Source organism: Punica granatum, chromosome 8, assembly GCF_007655135.1.
Source record: "Punica granatum isolate Tunisia-2019 chromosome 8, ASM765513v2, whole genome shotgun sequence".
Taxonomy (NCBI): Eukaryota; Viridiplantae; Streptophyta; class Magnoliopsida; order Myrtales; family Lythraceae; genus Punica; species Punica granatum.
In genome coordinates, this window is record NC_045134.1 from 7,082,945 (window position 1) to 7,102,279 (window position 19,335).

At 40.9% G+C, this 19,335-nt stretch overlaps 2 protein-coding genes and 1 long non-coding RNA gene across 3 annotated transcripts; 1 reads left to right on the top strand and 2 right to left on the bottom strand.

Annotated features, from left to right (window-relative positions):
* On the top strand, nucleotides 1–2,559 carry LOC116189618 (protein Mpv17). Its single transcript, XM_031519348.1, has 3 exons — nucleotides 1–421; nucleotides 1,385–1,476; nucleotides 1,683–2,559. The coding sequence occupies exons 1-3, from the start codon at nucleotides 275–277 to the stop codon at nucleotides 2,089–2,091; spliced, it is 648 nt and encodes a 215-aa protein (XP_031375208.1). The 5' UTR covers nucleotides 1–274; the 3' UTR covers nucleotides 2,092–2,559.
* An 8,323-nt stretch (nucleotides 2,560–10,882) lies between these two features.
* Nucleotides 10,883–14,137, bottom strand: LOC116187496. The gene is made up of 5 exons (XR_004152075.1): nucleotides 14,003–14,137; nucleotides 12,890–13,776; nucleotides 11,902–12,782; nucleotides 11,308–11,803; nucleotides 10,883–11,194 (listed from the first exon to the last, which is right to left on the bottom strand). It is a non-coding gene; the product is annotated as an uncharacterized LOC116187496 (long non-coding RNA).
* A 618-nt stretch (nucleotides 14,138–14,755) lies between these two features.
* LOC116216060 (proline-rich receptor-like protein kinase PERK15) lies at nucleotides 14,756–18,499 on the bottom strand. The gene is made up of 9 exons (XM_031551978.1): nucleotides 17,798–18,499; nucleotides 17,113–17,479; nucleotides 16,547–16,972; nucleotides 16,360–16,446; nucleotides 16,121–16,191; nucleotides 15,934–16,019; nucleotides 15,634–15,781; nucleotides 15,291–15,452; nucleotides 14,756–15,193 (listed from the first exon to the last, which is right to left on the bottom strand). The coding sequence occupies exons 1-9, from the start codon at nucleotides 18,371–18,373 to the stop codon at nucleotides 14,981–14,983; spliced, it is 2,136 nt and encodes a 711-aa protein (XP_031407838.1). The 5' UTR covers nucleotides 18,374–18,499; the 3' UTR covers nucleotides 14,756–14,980.
* Between the last annotated feature and the right edge of the window lie 836 nt (nucleotides 18,500–19,335).

A 19,335-nucleotide genomic window follows, 5' to 3' on the forward strand; every position in this document is an offset into this window, starting at 1 on the left:
TCAAAAAAAAAAAAGCTCTCCCTCTCTCTCTCTCTCCCCCTCTCCCCTCAAATTCTTTCATCCTCGCCAAAACCAAATTCACTACGTCATTCCTCCATTTCCATCAATCATCACCGTCGCAGATTCGAAGCAATGGCGAATCGGAAGATTCAACTGCGGCAATCAACAATCCCGTTCTCTCCGTAGATAGAATCTTTCTTGCCCCTTGCTGTCTCTGTCTTCCAATCGAATCCCTCAGTTCTCTCGCTCCGAAGCTTCTTTTTCCGGAAGGGAAATGTCGAGGCTGTGGAAATGGTACCAGAACTGCCTGAGGGATCACCCCGTGAAGACGCAGGTTGTCAGCTCCGGCCTGATTTGGGCTGTCGGCGACGTGGCCGCCCAGACCGTTACCCACACCACTGCCAAGCGGCACAAGCTCGAGGTAATTGTCGTCCTGATCCTCGAGAATAGAAAAGAAAGCTGCCCTAATTTTCTGATTGCCCTCTGTTTTTCTGGCACCCTGTTGATTGCAATTGATCCTCGAAGCATGAGATTTCTTGCACATTGCGAATAGACTTTCGGGTTACGTTTGAGCAGCTTAGCGCAGTTCTGTGAAATCATTGACTTCTGCGCCAATTTTGGCACATTGCTGAGGGCATCATCTGAGTTATTCTAATGGTATGACTCTCTACTGCGAATGCCGGATGCCGGAAGTGCGATAGAAAAGAAGGTTTCATGGAGGGTTGGAGTCTTCATGGTATGGCATGGCATGGCATGTCTTCGGCTGTTGGAATGAGATTACAACCCGTAGTTCCTTTACTGATAGGAATTGGTAGATTGAGCCTTAAAGAACCCTTTTTCTGGGGGACTAAATGTGGAGTTCGTAGGAGGCATTATCGTCTTATGGGTGAGAAGGGTGTGACCTGATTGCTATATTGCCAATAAGTTCTTTCTGAGTTTGGTTGTGGATTGTTTTTGTGCTTTGGGATATTGCCTTTATCTATGACTTGTTGCAAAATCGCTCGGGAACCGGTTCCATCTTCATTTTGGATATGGAACCTGAGACTATGAGAAACTCCAACAGAAACACTCTACTAATTTGTCAATTCAAATACTTCATATGTATACATGCTTTTCTTGTGTACTTGTAGTAGTTGATGAATGATGTGCTGCATTTCCAATTTTTTACCAGTTCAAGCTGTGATAAATCTGCATGCTGGAGCTGCCTTTGCATGAGATGACCATTTCTTTTGTCAGATTCATGATTTTGAGCAGCGGTTCCTCCTCACCTTTGCGTGCTACTGTTTTAAGCTTATTGGTTTTATCATGCTCATTATCTGCCTGTTTACATCCTTGTCAATTTCTGGATATAACCTATTGACAGAGTGATGATCATTCCTTTTAGGACGAAAATAAGGAATTAAAGATCAATTGGAGAAGAGTGGCTACTACCAGCTTGTTTGGGTTTGGATTTGTTGGACCCGTGGGCCATTATTGGTATTTGCCTCTCTTTGCTTCAATTGCTATCTTTTGCCAACAAAAGAATTTGCTGCATCTGTTATAATAATTTCTCATCATTAGTGAATAAGTTCTTTCCCTCATTACGTTTCCCTGCATTGCCTCCTTAAATGTAATCTCTAATAGTTAAAAAATTTACTTGATATTTTGTACAGGCTCACTTATATATTTCTGTCTGAAAACAGGTATGAAGGTTTGGACCGGTTAATACGGTTGCGGTTTCAAATGCACCCAAACTCCTCGCGGTTTGTTGCCTCCAAAGTAGCAATTGATGGGTTCATATTTGGGCCATTGGATTTACTTGTATTTTTCACTTATATGGGCTTTTCCACCGGAAAGAGTGTTCCGCAAATTAAAGAAGATGTGAAGAGAGACTTTATTCCTGCCTTCATTTTCGAAGGAGCCATATGGCCAATCGTCCAAGTTGCAAATTTCCGATACATACCTGTCAGGTACCAACTCTTGTATGTGAACACCTTCTGCTTGTTAGATAGCTGTTTCTTGTCGTGGATTGAGCAACAAGAGGATGCTCCGTGGAAGAAGTGGTTGTCTTCTTTGGTACCCTTGAATGATAAGAAAGGCCATGGTGAATGATATCCGTAAAAGACAGCGGATCATCTTCCATGTTTAACCGGCTCCAGATATATAGCCAAACCTATACATGTCTGGACAAGGTAAATTGTGGAGGAGTCTGATTAATGCCCACTACAGTTTTTGAAATTGGGAAAATTCGAGGGCGCTGGGAGGGGTGAGATGAGATTTGTAGTCTTCGGTTGTTTTGATATTTCATTTTTGAATGAATAGGAAGGGACATTCGTGTTCTTTACATTGTCATTCCGATTTCAAAGTGAAGATCATTGCTGCTCTTGGTAGCACCTTTAGTGAACTCGGTGTAAGTTTCATTCGTGGATAAGAATTCAATCTTACTGGATAAAAGTTCAGTAGGAAGTGGAGAGAATTTCTGATGGAATTCAATGTAATGAGCATTTTTAGCGTTTATTGCCGACTTATGCGACAAAGTGAATGGAAAGAGCTCTGTCTCAGTCACCTGGTCTTTTCTTACTTTTCCAATTCTTTGACAAATATGTGTCGTGAGATCAGAGCTGTTCGATGCATTCATAGTTCAATCGTATGGATGTATCAGTTGGTTCGTAGGGATGTATCAGTTGGTTCGTATGGATGTATCAGTTGGTTCGTAGGGATGTATCAGTTGGTCCGGACACAATCTTCGGGTCCAGAAGTAGTTGAGAAGTGCTACTCAGAAAGTCCATTGATAATGCATCATTTCGCAGGTTTTTGATCTACCCTGTTTACGGGAATGGTAAATAAGTGAAATTCTGTTTACGCTGCCACGGCATTCACATGTATACACGAAGAACATTCAATCAGAAGGATGAGAAAGGGGAGATGAGATCAAAGATCTATGTCCTAAAACGTCCCAACAGAATCTTGACATGATCAAAAGATGACCTTGCGGTAAATACACTGAAGATATGCGACAATTATCGCAGTACTTGATCAGGTCGGCTTAAGTCACTGCAATTTTCATTGACCTGCAAAACTTACAAGAAAATCATAGGTACAAGAAAATCATAGGTACGTCTCCTATGCACGAGAATCACGGTTCATATTTGGTGGAATTCTTTTAAAATTATTTTCATTCCATGTTAATCTGATCTTAGCATAGCATGGCTTAACATCTCATATTTCAAAATTACCATTTAATAAACTTGCATCTCTTTGACTTGCATGCGGCTACATATACATATACAAACATATATATATATATAAATATATATGTTAATTTCTTTTGGGTGAAACTATATATATATATTAATTCTGCCATATTTATATATTGATCGATCTATAATTTTTTGTGTGCAAATTCCATAATTAAATTCCTTTATTCCTAACTCAACATTAATTAATTGAAGTTTATTCCTAAGCTCAGTTATTAATACTATATAATACCATACAAACATTGACAATGTTAAAGACCAAACATGTCGATTATTTTGTTAAGGTAGATGTGAGATCTTCAATTTTAAAAACTTGAGTTTTTCAAAATTTTTCCCATTTTGTAACTTATTATACACTAACATACTAATTTCAAATTGTCATTTTTAATAAATTATTTCATAATCTTTATGATCAAAGTTATTATTTAATAACATAAATAATAGTATTAAAGAAAATATAAATTATAATGATATATATTAATATACGCAAATGTTTAAAACACTATATTATAAAATTCTTTAAAGAAATTATCAAATTCTATCACGTGCAACGTACAAGTTCCACGACTAGTGTATATATATTTTACCATCTTGTGGCAAAAAATGTATATTTTACCGTGTCGAACTCTAATTTAGATATATATACTACTACTTCTATCATATATATTTCATATTTTTACTACGTTAGTACAAACTCTCTTCCTCGACTTGCTTGTCTACAGTGACCCGGAAATAAATTGTCACTTTGGGCAGGCCCACTATCGGCCCTACAGACAAATAAATTTGCTGGGTCGCCCCACGTAGGCGTTGGACAGTCATTCTGCTCCTTTTGAAAGCGATGCAGCCACCTATTAAACTCATTGCTGCAAAAAACGTGAAAGCTTTCAGCTCAAAGCTTGCCGGGGTAAGTTTCCGATCACATTGAACTTGCGGTTGATTGAGAACCACCATATTTTGCCTTATACGTATTGTCGGTGATGATCGAAGCGCGATCTGTGCATTCATGATATGTTTGCTCTGATAAGTTCTCTTTTTTCCGTGCTCGATGATGTTTTACCTTTTGTTTTGCTAGCGTTTGATGATTGGAATATTCAGACGCTGTAAAAAATGATATCTTTTTGGGAGGTTTTGCTGTTATATCCAAGTCACGTAACTAATCAATCGAGCCTAGAGGATGACATTTAGGAGGTTCTCTTTACCAACAGTCCACTCTCTATCTGCTCTGCTCTCTCCACCCTTTCCGTCTCGCCACGCCACTCCTCTGAAATTTCCACAAAGGAGAGATCGAAGCCATGCATCTTCAAGGAGAGGACCTTACGGACGTTGCATGTTTATCTCTCTTTTTTTCGCCGAATGCATGTTTATCTCTCTTGGAATATGAAGGATGACCTATTTACCTTAATTACTACCATCGGGTGAGCTCCAACGCTTGCTTAATTTGCTTGTTCTCTTTCGATACATAACATGCTATCTATTCTTGTATTGTATATCCCCTCTTCTTCCAAAATTTTTTTTGGCTTCTAAACTTTTCCTTCTTTTTCCACAAAAAAAAAAAAAAGAAGATCAATTGACCATGCAACAAACAACGGCTCAAAAGAGAGTCGTTTTGATTTTTCTCATTTTTCTTTTTTATTATTTTCTTTTGTTTGTTTATTTTCATTTTCTAATAATTTATTTTGTTTATTTTTATTTTTTTTCGAAATCGTTTTCTGTTGGAAAATGGTTGGTCATAGGCGGCAAGGGATTCAACTTTGAAAGGCGGGCAAAGAGGCTGGGATTCTGCCCCTCTTCCCCCCTCGGGCCGGTACCTGAACAAAACTTCCTCTTCTCTCTACCATCATCACCTTCCTCTCTCTCTCTAGGTTCTAGAGCTCAGTTTCTCCACCGTAGTGTGGAGCTTGTCTTTCGGTTGTGCCTCTATCTTCATGAACATTGCTGTGGCTTTTATGGAGGTTTCCCACTTCGGCATCTCTCGTCACCTTCATCCTGTACATCATCGGTTTTCTCGTGCTGTTTTACCTCCCATCGACAAGGAGCAGCTGATCCATTAGGACCAATCCGGAGATGCTTTTTGTGAGTTGCGAAAACATTGGCCTTTGGATTGAAGAGGGGGCACTACGGGATAATCCATTAGAAACAATCCGGAGACTGCCCATGAGCTATCATCAATTGGGTCCGAGAGTCAACTTGCAGCCTGCGTGTCAGATCCCCTATTGGTATGTCATGCAAAGAAGATGCAAACAGTTATGATAAGTCTGGATTATTGTTTATGTGAAAGATGACTTGATATGGTAATACAAGAAGAGGTACGTGAAATTTTTAGAACTCACGTGGGCTAGCTCTTGGGAGATCGGCACCTGAGCCACTGGGTTGAAGAGGGGGCGCTACGGGATGCTTGTTCCGCGTATCTTCCACCCAATTAAGTAGGGGAAAAACAGAGAATGAAGCCCTGATCAAGAATCGTGCAATTTTTACACCAGCTGCACAATCCACATAAACAGACGCGTACATACCCATCATATGAGAGAACAAATGATGCTCAGAGTGGTCGCATCAACGAAAGAGACGCGAGCGGGATCAAAGGAATGATCCCTTGTCCTGGTCACCGTGTACTGGAATATCCACATGAAAGTTTCTGTGCAAAATGACTGGGCATGATCAAGAATGCCGTAATTCACCCACCACCGACTAAGGATCACGAGCACGATCCAAAATGAGACCAGGAAAGCAGACAAAGCACTCTTGACACCGGAGATACAGATCCCAGTTCCAAGACTGAAAGGCATTTTGTACTTAAGCAAGAACTTCAAGACTAACAGAGATCGGGGTGGTGGGATGCTGGTTCAACTGCTCCTTGTCGATGGGGAGGTAAAACGGCGCGAGAAAACAGACGATGTATAGAATGAAGGTGAGGAGAAAACTGATGCCAGAGTGGGAAACCTCCATAACAGCAACAACGATGTTCATGAAGATAGAGGGACAGCCGAAAGACACGCTCCACCACATAAGAAAATTCATGACTGCGGTGGAGAAACTGAGCTCGAGAAACTAGAGAGAGAGACTAGAGAGAGAGAGGAAGGTGATGACGGTAAAGAGACTAGAGAGAGGAAGGTTTGTTCAAGTACTGGCCGGAGGGGGGAAGAGGGCCAGAACCTCAGCCTCTCTGCCCGCCTCTTCAATGTTGAATCCCTTCCCGCCAATGATGAACCGTTTTCCAACAGAAAACAGTTTTGAGAAAAATAAAAATAAAGAAAATAATATAAACAAAATAAATTATTAGAAAATGAAAATAAACAAACAAAAAAAAATGATAAAAAAGAAAAATGAGAAAAATCGAAACGACCTTTTAAATCGTTGTTTGTTGCATGGTCGATTGCTCTTTTTCTTTTTTGGCGGAAAAAGAAGGAAAAAGTTTAGAAGGCAAAAATTTTTTTAGAAGAAGAGGTGATATACAATACAAGAATAGATAGCATGCCATGTATCGAAAGAGAACAAGCAAATTAAGCAAGCGTTGGAGCTCACCCGATGGTAGTAATTAAGGTAAATAGGTCATCCTTCATATTCCTAGAGAGATAAACACGCAACGTCTATAAGGTCCTCTCCTTGCATGGCTTCGATCTCTCCATTCTGGAAATTTCAGAGGAGTGGCGTGGCGGGATGGAAAGGGTGAAGAGAGCAGAGCAGATAGAGAGTGGACTATGGTTAGAGAGAACTTCCTAACTGTTATTCTCTTGGCTTGATTGATTAGTTATGCGATTTGGATATAACAGCAATATCTCCTAAAAATATATCATGTTCCAATCATCAAACACTAGCTAAACAAAAGGTAAAACATGATCTAGGAGTAAGACATCATCAAGCACGGAAAAAAGAGAACTTATCAAAGCAAACGCACAGATTGCGCTTCGATCATCACCAACAATACGTATAAGACGAAATATGGTGGTTCTCGATCAATCGCAGGCAACAAGTTCGATGTGATCGGAAACGTACCTAGCAAGCTTTGAGCTTTCAGCCTCAGCTTTCATGTTTTTTTGCAGGAACGAGTTCAACAGGTGGCTGCATCCCCGATTGTCCAATGCTTATGTGGGGCAACCCAGCAAATTTATATGTTTGGAGGGTCGATAGTGGGCTTGCCCAAAGTGACAATTTACTTTCAGATCACTGTAGACGAACCAAGTCGAGGGAGAGAGTTTGTACTAACGTAGTACAAGTATGAAATATATATGATAGAAGCATTAGTATATATATCTAAATTAGAGTTCAAGACAATAAAATGTATACTTTTTGCCACAAGATGGTAAAATATATATACCAGTCATAGAATCCGTGCGTTGAACGTCATGAAATTTGATATATTTTTTTAAAATTTATAATATAGTGTTTTAAACATTTGTGTATATTAATATATATCATTATATATATATATATAATGATATGTATATATATATATATATCTGTGTGTAGATAGATATAGCAATTCCCTGAACTGTATCGGCTCTCTGCTTTTATGGCATCCTTCTTAGGCAGTACGCCAAGGAAGACATCGATCAGTTCGACTGCAAGGAAGAACACCTGAATATTAATTAGGTAGGGAAAAAAAAAAGGATACGATGTAGAAAATTAACTCAAAATAATTGTGGGCAAACACATAATTTGTTCTTCGAACCATATTGCTACCATTTTTGTTGTGAATTTATTACTTACCTCAATCATGCCGAAATCAACCACCTTGTTCTCAAATCTAACATATGATCTTTAATTATTTTTTTTTGCTGAATAATATGATCTTTACACATATTAATGTTAATGAAAAGGCTGGGAAAGTATTAATTAAACTAATGGAGATAGGTTGTATGCATACATGCAGCGTATATCATCCATACTGACTTCCTCGAAGTATTGCTTTCTTTCTTTTTCATTTAATTTTCTTTTTAGTAAAGGTTAGATTATTACCAATGGCCGAACAAGCTCTCCCTTCTTTTCCTTTTCAGATGTAGGAGACTGGAAGTAGGGGCAAAGATGTATGAAAACCAGAGGTCTTTTTATGATGAGCATATAAAATCTTGGTCTGCGCAACGTAGCGCTCGATATACTGCATCGGACCCACTGTAGCACTTCAACTTCACTTTGCCGAGAAACACCCCTAAATGATGTCACTTGATTATGAATAAAGCTCCGAGAATTATACAGAAAAATGTCTTTCTATAACGTCCATTTTTTGCATCCTATCTACGAAGCTACATATATCACTTAGCACGAGTATTGACTTAAGCATTGAAGAGGAAAATCGGGTTCCCTTATTAATTTTTCTTTTACTTTAGGCGATGATTAATTGGAACCATTTAAGGTGTGCATAACAACAATTGCAAATTCAAGAAGACATATCTTGGGCAAATATTATGAATGACGTTGTATCCACTTATTTGTTATTTTCAACATTTGTACAATTATAATATTTTTGTATACATTTAAATGGGTATAACTGTAACACTATATATATATATATAGTTTATGCTAGCAATAAATGTAATAATTATATTTCAATGGACTCAATGGCCTTATATGGTTATAAATGTAACTGTACCGGTTATGGACCGGCTTGGTGGCAAGTAAGTATATAGCTCATAATGGAGGAGCAAAGATATAGTAGGATTGATGAAAAACTACAATTTTGGCATCGAGACTCCTCCATGAACTGTATTATGTCAATAATCACAATTTCTTAACTCAATTCAACTCTAATACACTGTCAAATAAGTATATTATGAAGTGACTGCTCGAGAATAAGTGTCTCGTACTCTTTATCCAATCATATATATTATAAACTTAGAGTTCGATGATAGATTATAAATCAAGAAATTGATCTGCCCGTAGCATCAGAGTACAGAGAGCAGAGAAGTACAAGAAAAGAAAGTGCAATCCTAGATATTATGTCGGACATCTTAATCTCGTCAACCAGAACAATTTTATAGCAATCCCTCAACATCGGCACTCTGTTTTTACTGCACATTGATTTGCCACGCCAAGGAAGACATCGGTTAGAACAGTCTTGGACCACAAGGAATCCTCCAACAATTTCAACGCCTGATCGGGTGGGCAAAAGAAACAATGAAGAACATCAGTTCAGGATAATTGTCATTATAGGGGGGAAAAATACAATTTGTTCTTTGAAAGTTGATGATGTACAAGCTTATCTGAAGTATGCCCCAGTTATTGATGTAAAATGTTATATGTTTTTTTGGCTGGTGGACTTAAACTGTATGTCTGAAACTTTAAAGTTCGACTGTGAGCTCAAAGCCTGCTTGTACTATGTTTGGTTTTTGGTTAATAAAGAGATTTAAGCCTTACGTGCCGAAAAGAAAAAGTTGATGACTGTACAAGCTTATTCGATCTGTGTGTTAGAGCAGACGTAATAATATTCACGCAACATCATCGTCTGTGATCAACTCTAAGGGGTATATATGTAGAAAATTTCCCGAAATGAAGAATGGGGGTTTTAACTGGGTCTTATAGCTTCACATGAGGAATCAAAATGAGCGAATACCATTTCGAATTCCAAAAGTTCTTTTATTTTTTATTTTTTATATTTTTTATTTAGGTGTGCTTCATGGTATCCGAAAGCTCAAAGAGCCCTAATTAATCCGATCGAACCTGGTTAGCTTACTAAGAGGTAAAGCTCTATATAGATTTTCTCTATTCATAAGAGTCGAACCCGAGACCTTGCTAAGGGGAACAAGCGCCGAATCATATATATAAAAAAAAATCCTTCTTCAATTTAGGTTGCAGAAAGATTTACTGTGAAATCATATTATTTTGCTATTTCGAATACCCAAGAGGTAGTGGGTTTCCCATAGAAAATGATATGGAGAACTCATGCCCCTTTAAGAGAGTTTTTTTTTTTTTTTTGTATGTGAGATTGCAATTGGAGAGGATTTTGACAATTGACAATATGAAAAAGCGGGAAAAGAGCTTGGTTAATAGTTTCTTCTAATTTGTAAAAGGGCGGAAGAATCTGTTAACCATCTCCTTATCCATTGTTCTTGGTCGGGGCGGTGTTGGGCTACAATTTACACTCTCCTTGGAAATCAATGTGTTGGTCCATCTTTGGTTCGTGAAGAAGTATGGGTTTTGCAAGCTATTAGAGGTTGTAAAAGGAAAAAAGGAAGATTATCAAGACGATCCATCTATTGCTTTTTTGGCTTAGATGGAGGGAAAGGAACAATCGAACTTTTGAAGGTTTGGAGAATCTTATAGATATTTTGTTAGGTAGATGGATTAAAATCTTAGGTCGATATTTTGTTATGAGATTATGAGAATAATTAGGCATATTTTTGGAGAATGAACATTTAAAAAATAAATTGAATACTTAAGAATATAAATAATGAGAAACATTTAAATGTGGTTCAAATAGTTGGAAATAATGAGAAATATTTCTCTGTGTCTCGCAGTTCCCTTTTCTAAAACAGCCCAGCTATAGAAAACCACAGATGCCAATGGTGAATGTCACATGGACCAGCAATGTTAACTTGACGAACATGTATCCCAAAAAAAAAAAAAAAAACTAACACGAATATTAAAGAGTTAATTCTCCATTTTTAAACTACCTAATATTTTTTTAAGATCCAATTAATTAGTTTGTGTAATGCGCGAGTAAAATTACTATATTGACGGGTTAATTTATCCGAGCCACAACTGCCTCGTGTACAAGATACACACATATATATACTAATACAGAGTCGAAATATGAACATTAAAACACCACTACTACTACCTATCAGTACTGTTAGATCACCTAAGAAATTATCTGAATGATGGATATGACCATATTAGCGAGATCAACATCATTTCGCCTAAGAAAAGAAGGTCGGGTCTCGGGTTGAGTTATATCTTGGTGTTCCCAGCATGCATGCGCTTCATCATCACCCACTTATTCCCTCGAATCACAAGGCAACTACCTGAGAAATAATATAACATTACATGGCTTTAATTAGAATGCTCACAACTAAAGATTAAGCCAAGTGCCGGCCGGCGTAGATCAAGAGCAAGGTATGAATAGCTATTAGCTCACCATGCAGACTGGAGGGGTCAGGAGTTGCATCAGGCCTCATGCTCCAGAATACCATGCAGACATGTTCATTGATTGATCTATTCATTAAATAAGGAAAAAATTGTCTGCTCAAGTTCACTATGAATTGCGATGATTTTATAAGAAAATTCAGGAGATATAGGAAAAGGAGAAAAGGAATTATTTTGCAAAGCGTATTTCTTTTATTTTGGTTCAGAGTTATCTAATTTGGTGGATTAAACAGTTAATATTTTTCTAAATCAAGACAAATATGAGTATCCGAATATATGCTATTATAAAAGAAATTCGCTGCTCGGACAGGAAGGATAGAGGCCGTAGTCTCTCGTGCTATCACTCGCTGACTCAGTCCGTACTCCGGACTCGTCAGTGCCATAGTGAGTCTCTTTATGTCCAGTGAACTATACAGTCTGCTGTGCTCCGGTGTGCTTCCTTCTTCAAGATCAGTTAGGTGTCTGTTTTCCTTCAGCGCACGAACAATCTGCTCATATTCGAAACAGTTTCAAGCACTTCAGGCGAAAAACTCTGCGAGTCTGGGACAGGGATAACGAAAGAGAGCAAAAAGGAAAGGAAACTAACCTGGCTCATTCGGGGGCAAAGCCACGCTGAATGTCGAATGCAGGCAGAGGCACACTCTTGCCATTTGGTTGGAATCGTAATTGTCCTGCAGCCTCGGATACGATGATTGACAAGATGAGAATTTGAGCAATCGAGCTTAATCTTCATTAGACGTCAAAACAGTATATACACAATGCTCTGCTTGTTCCAAGACAAGGAAGGTGTCCTAGAGAGAAAAAGGAAATATAGCCTTTCCTAAATATATACATACTGTCTAATAATGGAAGAATTAAATAAGGTACATGTTAATATCATAAAAGAAGAAAATCTTCCCATAATACTCTTCTCTATGAGGATTCCGAATTCCCAACTTATTCAAGAGAAAATGAAAACGATCATGCCCAAGTGCTTCTGTGAAAATATCCGCTAATTGCAACCGCGTGGAGACATGACCTGCTTCAATAGCTCTTGAGCGAATGTGTTGATGGATGAAGTGGCAATTGATCTCTATGTTTTTGGTTCGCTCATGGAACAACGGATTGGAAGCTATGTGTAAGGCAACCTGGTTATCGTAGAATAAAACCATAGGATCTGATTGAGAAACACCCAGTGAAGCTAGAAGATTACGAACCACAGTAGTTCATTGACAACAATTGCCATGGCCCGATATTCAGCTTCAGCGGAAGATCGAGCTATAGCGATCCGTTTCTTTGTCTTGCATGAAATGGGACTGCTACCAAGAGTGACGAAGTGACCTGAAGTGAGCGCTGAGTCATAGGACATGCAGCCCGGTCTGCATTACAGTAGGCTACTAAGGTGAGAGAAGAAAGTCGCAAGAGAATGCCCTGTCCCGTAGATTACTTCAAGTAGCGCATGACCCGTTGAGCAGCATCCCAATGGCCCTGTCGAGAATCATGCATAAACTGAGATAGAACGTGAACAACATAACTCAGCTCTGGTCTAGTGATCGTGAGATAGATGAGACGACCAATGAGACGTCTATATTGACCTGGATCAGAAAGGGAAGCACTAGCATCCTGAGATAGTTTGCGTTGCTGCTCCATGGGAATATATGTCGGTTGACACCCCGACATGCCAATCTCTGTAAGAGTATCAAGAGTATACTTCCTGTGACTGAGGAAGAGACCAGAGTCACAGCGCAAAACTTCAATGCTAAGAAATTAAGATAGAGGTCCGAGGTCCCTAAAGCGAAAACACCTATAGAGTTATTCCTTGAAAGAAGCGCACTCCTCGGAACATTGCCAGCAAGAATCATGTCATCAACATACACCAAAATTGCAAGAAAAGTCGTGCCTTTGGAAGAGATCAAAAGGGAATGATCGACCTCCGACTATCTGAAATCATATCTGATAAGAGCAGTCGCGAACTTGGAATACTAGTTGTTAGAGGCCTATTATAAGCCATATAAAGACTTGTGTAGTTGACAAACAGGTTGATCACTAGTCAACCGAAAACCCAGAGGTAGAGACATATATTCTTCCTCCTCGATATCCTCATGCAAGAAGGCGTTGTTTACATCAAGCTGATGCAATTCCCAACCCTGAGCACCGGACCGTAGCTAATCTTGCAACAAGTGCAAAAGTCTTACTGAAGTCGATGCCTTCAATCTGGGTGAAGCCTTTTGCGACAAGGCGAGCCTTATATTGCTCAATACTACCATCAGCCCGGCATTTAACTTTGAAGATCCACTTACAATCAATGGGTCGCTTACCAGGAGGAAAAGAGAGACACCAGGTGCCATTCTCCTCTAAGGCATGGATTTCTTCAATCATGGCAGCACGCCATCGAGGATATAACCGAGTTTGCCACGGCCCGCAAGTACCAGACCCCTCCTTGGAGCTCAGCCACTCCAATCGTCTCCCTCGAGGTGGAGTCCTGCACCCAACAAACACCTTATACATAAATGTTGTAGCCAAAATCCGCTTGTAATTGGGCCACCGAAATTAAATTGCAATCAAAATCGGGCACATAGAGCACATTATTCAAGATAAAATTGTCACTAAACCGAACTTTTTCAATCGACACAGCTCGAGTTGAACCATTAGGCACATGTATCTAAGGGCCATTGTTCAAATTTTCAACATCAAATAGTTGATCAAACCTTCCCGTCATATTCCTCGATGCCCCGGAATTGACTATCCATTCAATCCCGGGGTTTATAGAAACAAAGGTCTTAGCGGATGATGATTCAATTTCATCCTCATCAGGTCCTGCAAGCGCCAGAAGTCGCTGGAGTTTGCTCTCCGACATCTGAGCAAGTCTGGCAGCTAACTGATTTATATTTGTTTCAGTCGACGCCTTGTGGGCTTGTCCATGCTGCTCAGTATTGCTCCAATTGGGCTGATTCGATCTGGGCTGCCACTGGGCCCATGATTGACGAGCTGGGCCGCCAAAATTCGAGCTGGTCTGCCACTTCCTTTGCAGAGTAGAGGGCCTGGTCTGCCTTTGCCCCTGCTGTCCAGAGGACTGTCCAAAGGCAGCCTTGCCCTTCCACTGCGAATTAGAAGATTGACCCATTGAGTTTATAACAAGTTCCCCTGTAGTGCCCCGTACGACCACAATAGTCACAGCAGGGGGCTAGTCTTCTGATTTCCTCGATACCCCGTTCTTGCAGGATTAGGATTCGCAGGGACCTTTGCGAGAAAACCCGTACCTTTCATTGTTCGGCTCCTTAGGTTGAGAACATATATAAATGTATATGCCATCAATGGGGTCTTCATTCCATTAAGTCGATAAAAAAATGTCATCATGCACATGGGAGATTGTTAGGAGATATACACTGTCCGAGTCTTACATATATCGGTTTTCTTTACTATGTACTTCCGTTACTTTTGTATTTTGAGAATCTGTGTGCTGGCATAATCAATCTAATAATCACATGAGCCCTCTGCAAGGAACAAATATATACCTCATATTGCTGTTTCAGAGTACCTTCTCTCAATGAATATTTGGGAAATACTGAAAAATTATATCGTGGAATTCTGTTGACACATAATTTTTTACAATGTCATGGCCCATGGAATGGGATGTAGTTTTGTGAAACTAGCAAGCTCCCAGTTATGCATGACTGGCATCGTTTTCATCTTGTGTGGTGTGCCTCGCTGCTCGAACAGGAAGGATAGAGGCCATAGTCACTCGTGTTATCACTCCGGTGACTCGGTCCGTACTCTGGACTTGTCAGTGCCATAGTGAGTCTCTTTATGTCCAGTGAACTGTACAGTCTGCTGTGCCCTGGGGTGCTTCCTTCTTCAAGATCCATTAGGGGTTCATTTTCCTCCAGCGCACGAACAATCTGCTTGGATTCCAAACAGTTTAAGAACTTCCGGGGAAAAACTCTGCCAGTTTGAGACACGGATAACAAGAGAGAGCAAAAAGGAGAGGAAACTAACCTGGCTCATTCGGGGCCGAAGCCACCCTGACTGTCGAATGCAGGCAGCGGCGCACTCCATCATTCTTACCATTTGGTCGGAGTCATAGTTGCTCTGCAGTCTTGGATCAATGATAAGACCAAGATCGCCCGTTTTGATGGCCCGAGTAAGCAGTGGTCTTGCCTGTAGTCACGGTTGCATCGGGCTCATATGTCTCAATAATGCACGAATGATAATCCCTCAAATACATGTGGCCTTAAACGAATTCCATTTTCTTACACCACGACGACACGGTTTTCCGGTGTTTAAAAGATGGAATTAGGTGGGAAAAAAGAACTTATACAAATGGGGATGGAGGACTGACCCAATCAACCAAGGCCTCGTTCATCATGGACGCTGTTCTGCTTATAGGAGTCCTTCCAGTGATGAGCTCTAAGAGCATCATGCCGTATGAATACACGTCTGACTTTTCCGTCAATTTCCCGCTCGATGCATACTCAGGTGCCAAATACCTGAAGGAGAGATTGACTTGAGATTAGTGCTGAAAATTAGGGCGGCATTATATTTGACAGAGAGTTGGAGTTGTCGACTTAAGCCCAACTTGGGGAAATCAGGGCTGATAATCCATTTCAATGAATTTCGTCGAACAGAATCAATCACTTACCCGAAAGTTCCGACAACTCTTGTCGAAATGTGAGTGATGTGGGAATTAGTATCTGAAAAGAACTTGGCTAGCCCAAAATCTGAAACCTGCAAGTTTTGTTTGGAAAATAGCTGAAGCTAACAATCCATTACGATAATTCGATCTTAACAGTGGTATATCATGGCGAAAATGGCGTAACCAGCTGTACCTTTGCCTCGAACTTAAAGTCGAGAAGAATGTTAGCTGCCTTTATATCGCGGTGAATAATAGTCGGACTGCCTGCAATTAATATCAGAACTTCACGGTCAGCTCAATATGTACTAGTACGACTAACAGAGCTTGTGCGGATCAAGCATCGAGCACAAATTCACGTTCAGTTTGTTGAAGAACTTCTTTGGACTGCAAAATTATGGGATCTTATTATGTAGTAAAGATGTGTGTACTTACAATCCTCGTGAAGGTATGCGAGTCCCTTTGCTGATCCGATTGCAATTCTGAGTCGAGTCGCCCAATCCATGACTGGTTGGCCATCTCCTACAACATGCACAACTCATATCATAATATTGAACTGAATCCAAGAAGAATAACTAGATTAGGCTTCACTGAATCAGGACAACAATTTCAGAACCTTTACCGTGTAAGTGGAACTCTAAGGTTTTGTTCGGGACAAACTCATAGATGAGAAACCTCGCCGACCCTGTGATGCAGTAACCGAGCAAGGTGACAAGGTGCTTGTGGTGAACCAGACTGATGGTCTCGAGCTCCGCCCGGAATTCGCGCTCGCCCTGGTCGCTCCCAATCTTCAACTGCTTCACGGCAATCTCTTTACCACCTGAGAGGACTCCTTTGTGCACGTACCCAAAACCGCCTTCTCCTAGGAGGTTTGCCTCTGAGAAGTTCTCAGTGGCTCGCACCAGCTTATCGTACGTAAAGCTACCACTCGAGAAGCTGGTCAGTGAGGCTGGGTTAGCAGATGGATCCGCTGACAATGGCATGGCGATGGAATGGGACATTGGCAAGGGAACATCCTTAGGCTCGGAATGAACAACACTTCCATTTCCTAGTAGAAAAAACCAAAATCAAGTGTCATGGAATGGAACATACAAAACATAGTTTATGGAAAATGTCTTGAAAATGAAAACATAGTTTCCGGAATAGCGGTGAACTTCTCGGCATCTAAGTGCACTGCTCTCTTTGTACCTTTTGGTCCGGAGGGCTGTGTTCCATAATAATCCTTGTTGAAGTTACCCTTCCCTTGTTTTCCCTCTCCTCTGCGGCAGATGAGCCATACAATAACAAGGATGACTAGAAAAAGGGCCCCACCAACGGCTAACCCAGCTATCAGACCGGCTGACATGTGGAATTCCTCGGCTGCGGCTTGGCCAGGTTGACCCGATGCGCCGGTCAGTGGGAGGCTGCCATTAAGCACCTCTGGTGTCTGTGTTGTTGGGGAAATCTGAGTTCCCGGCGGTGGCAGGGCAAGCTCTGGAAAGAATGGCTCATCAGAACTCGGTGAAGTGGCAGTGGCTGGAGTCGGGAATATTGCAGCAGGTGTTGCCGGAAGAGACTGTCAATGATTAGGGGAAACGATCTTATTAATTGGAAATTATGTATTGAGGGGATGCTCATGTCAGAAGATACTTTAGAGTGCACAAACATTGGCACAGAGAAGAACACGAAATCGAAAAACTGAGACTGTTTTCGGAAACCAGATGCACTTGGAAACACCATATTGCAAGTCATTTCCCGCTCTTGACGGGAATGAAACTACGAGTAAGATCTTAGAAGACTAGTTGCATAATTGGATAATGTTCATATATATATAGGTGGATTGCATCTAAAATGCATGATTAGTAACTTTCAAGAATCAGGCTCGATACTTTACCAATGGCGGTACTGGAGTCAGAGGATAGGTCGGCAATGGCTTAGTCGGTCGCTCTGTCGGCGCTGATGGTAAGGATGGAACTGGTGCTGGTTGGGGTGTTCTCAAAGGTGCTGTAGGACGCGGTGGTGACAGTCTTGAAGAATGTCTTCGAGGCAATGCTGGTTTTTGTGGGGCAGGAGGAGATTTGGAGACGGTTCTTGGAGGTGCATCTGGTGGTGGAGAATTAACCGGGAATGTCGGGATTGCAGTGGAAGCTGGTGGCGAAGCCACTACAAGCGGCGCCGGTGGTGAAGTTACAGTCGGCGCAAGATTTTGATCTGCCGGAGTTGATGGTGGAAATGCCGCCGGAAGTGGTGGTGCCACCAATGGTGCTCTCTCAGGCGATGGAGCAGGAGGGGCCAGCGGGAGTGAAGGCAGAGGAGAAACTGGGGGAGCAGGGGGTGATATTACGGGGTTAGGGGTTATTTTCGGCATCACATCGGGGAGAGGAGTAGCTGCAGATGACGGCGGAAGCAGGAGCGGTGGCGGCGGCTGGTCCTCGACCGATGGCGAGGCCGCCGGAATGAGCAAAGACATTGTTGATAATGTGGATAAGAGTCCTGAAGTGATAGAATGGACTCAAATTTATTGAAGCAGAAATTTAGTGAAGAGGAAGAATAGAAAATTTGGATTTTTCTTTTCCTTTCCGGTTATATCACAAAGGCGCTCTCAATTTCTGGACTGACTAGCTGAGATTAATGCTGCTCGAATTTCATCTTGCCTTGATCATGAAATGCTTTCAATGGCTCAAACCTCGACTATGCAAGTAAATATTCATTCACTAACAGTGTAGTTTGTTAATCGTGTGATATTCTGTCGTGTGAATTTGGGAAATAGGAGTGCCCGTGAACGTGAATATGGAGTAAGTCTACTGTGCGCGTCGTCTTCCTCAACGAAAAGCAACTAACAAATTGACAGTCAGTGTGTCTTTTGTCTGAATTTGGATTCCGAGGTTTGAAAGACAAAAGCATCATTACCTACAATTACGGGCGTTCGCGTTCCAATTGCAGCTTGTGACTCGGGGGGGCCCTCTGGCCTTTATTCTATCTGTGTTTACCGTTTAACTCTCTTCGCCTAGAACGTATCGTATGCCAGACAAATAGATCGAAATCGCGCAAGATTCCTATTCGTACAAAGCGGCTTTTGGACACTGCTCGAGGCTTACGGAGGTCATGACATATTGGAAGGTGGTCTAGTTTCTTGGGTTTAACTCTAGTCTTGTCCAAGCCGCGAGGACACAATCGATCCGATCACATGTTGCCCTGGATTGGTGGAATGGGATGTGCTGCACGCACTCCTGACCCCTAAGAGCTGACTGTGTTAAAATGTAACCATGCGTTAATACATATGTTGAACTAGACAAACGAAATAAAGGGCACAAAAATCACTTAATTCGGGATCTTCTAACAGTTAATTTCTAATGGGGGATTTGTGCAGTCAGAGCCAACTCCTTAAATGTTGAAATAGAAAAAAGAATTATTTGCTGGAATATGAGGTGG

Coding starts and splice junctions, on each gene's coding strand:
- LOC116189618 (XM_031519348.1), top strand. CDS start 275: ATGTCGAGGCTGTGGAAATGGTACCAGAACTGCCTGAGGGATCACCCC. Junction 422..1,384: donor CCAAGCGGCACAAGCTCGAG/GTAATTGTCGTC, acceptor CATTCCTTTTAG/GACGAAAATAAGGAATTAAA. Junction 1,477..1,682: donor GGACCCGTGGGCCATTATTG/GTATTTGCCTCT, acceptor GTCTGAAAACAG/GTATGAAGGTTTGGACCGGT.
- LOC116216060 (XM_031551978.1), bottom strand. CDS start 18,373: ATGTCTTTGCTCATTCCGGCGGCCTCGCCATCGGTCGAGGACCAGCCG. Junction 16,020..16,120: donor ACTTTAAGTTCGAGGCAAAG/GTACAGCTGGTT, acceptor CAAAACTTGCAG/GTTTCAGATTTTGGGCTAGC. Junction 15,453..15,633: donor ACGAGGCCTTGGTTGATTGG/GTCAGTCCTCCA, acceptor CCGTGACTACAG/GCAAGACCACTGCTTACTCG.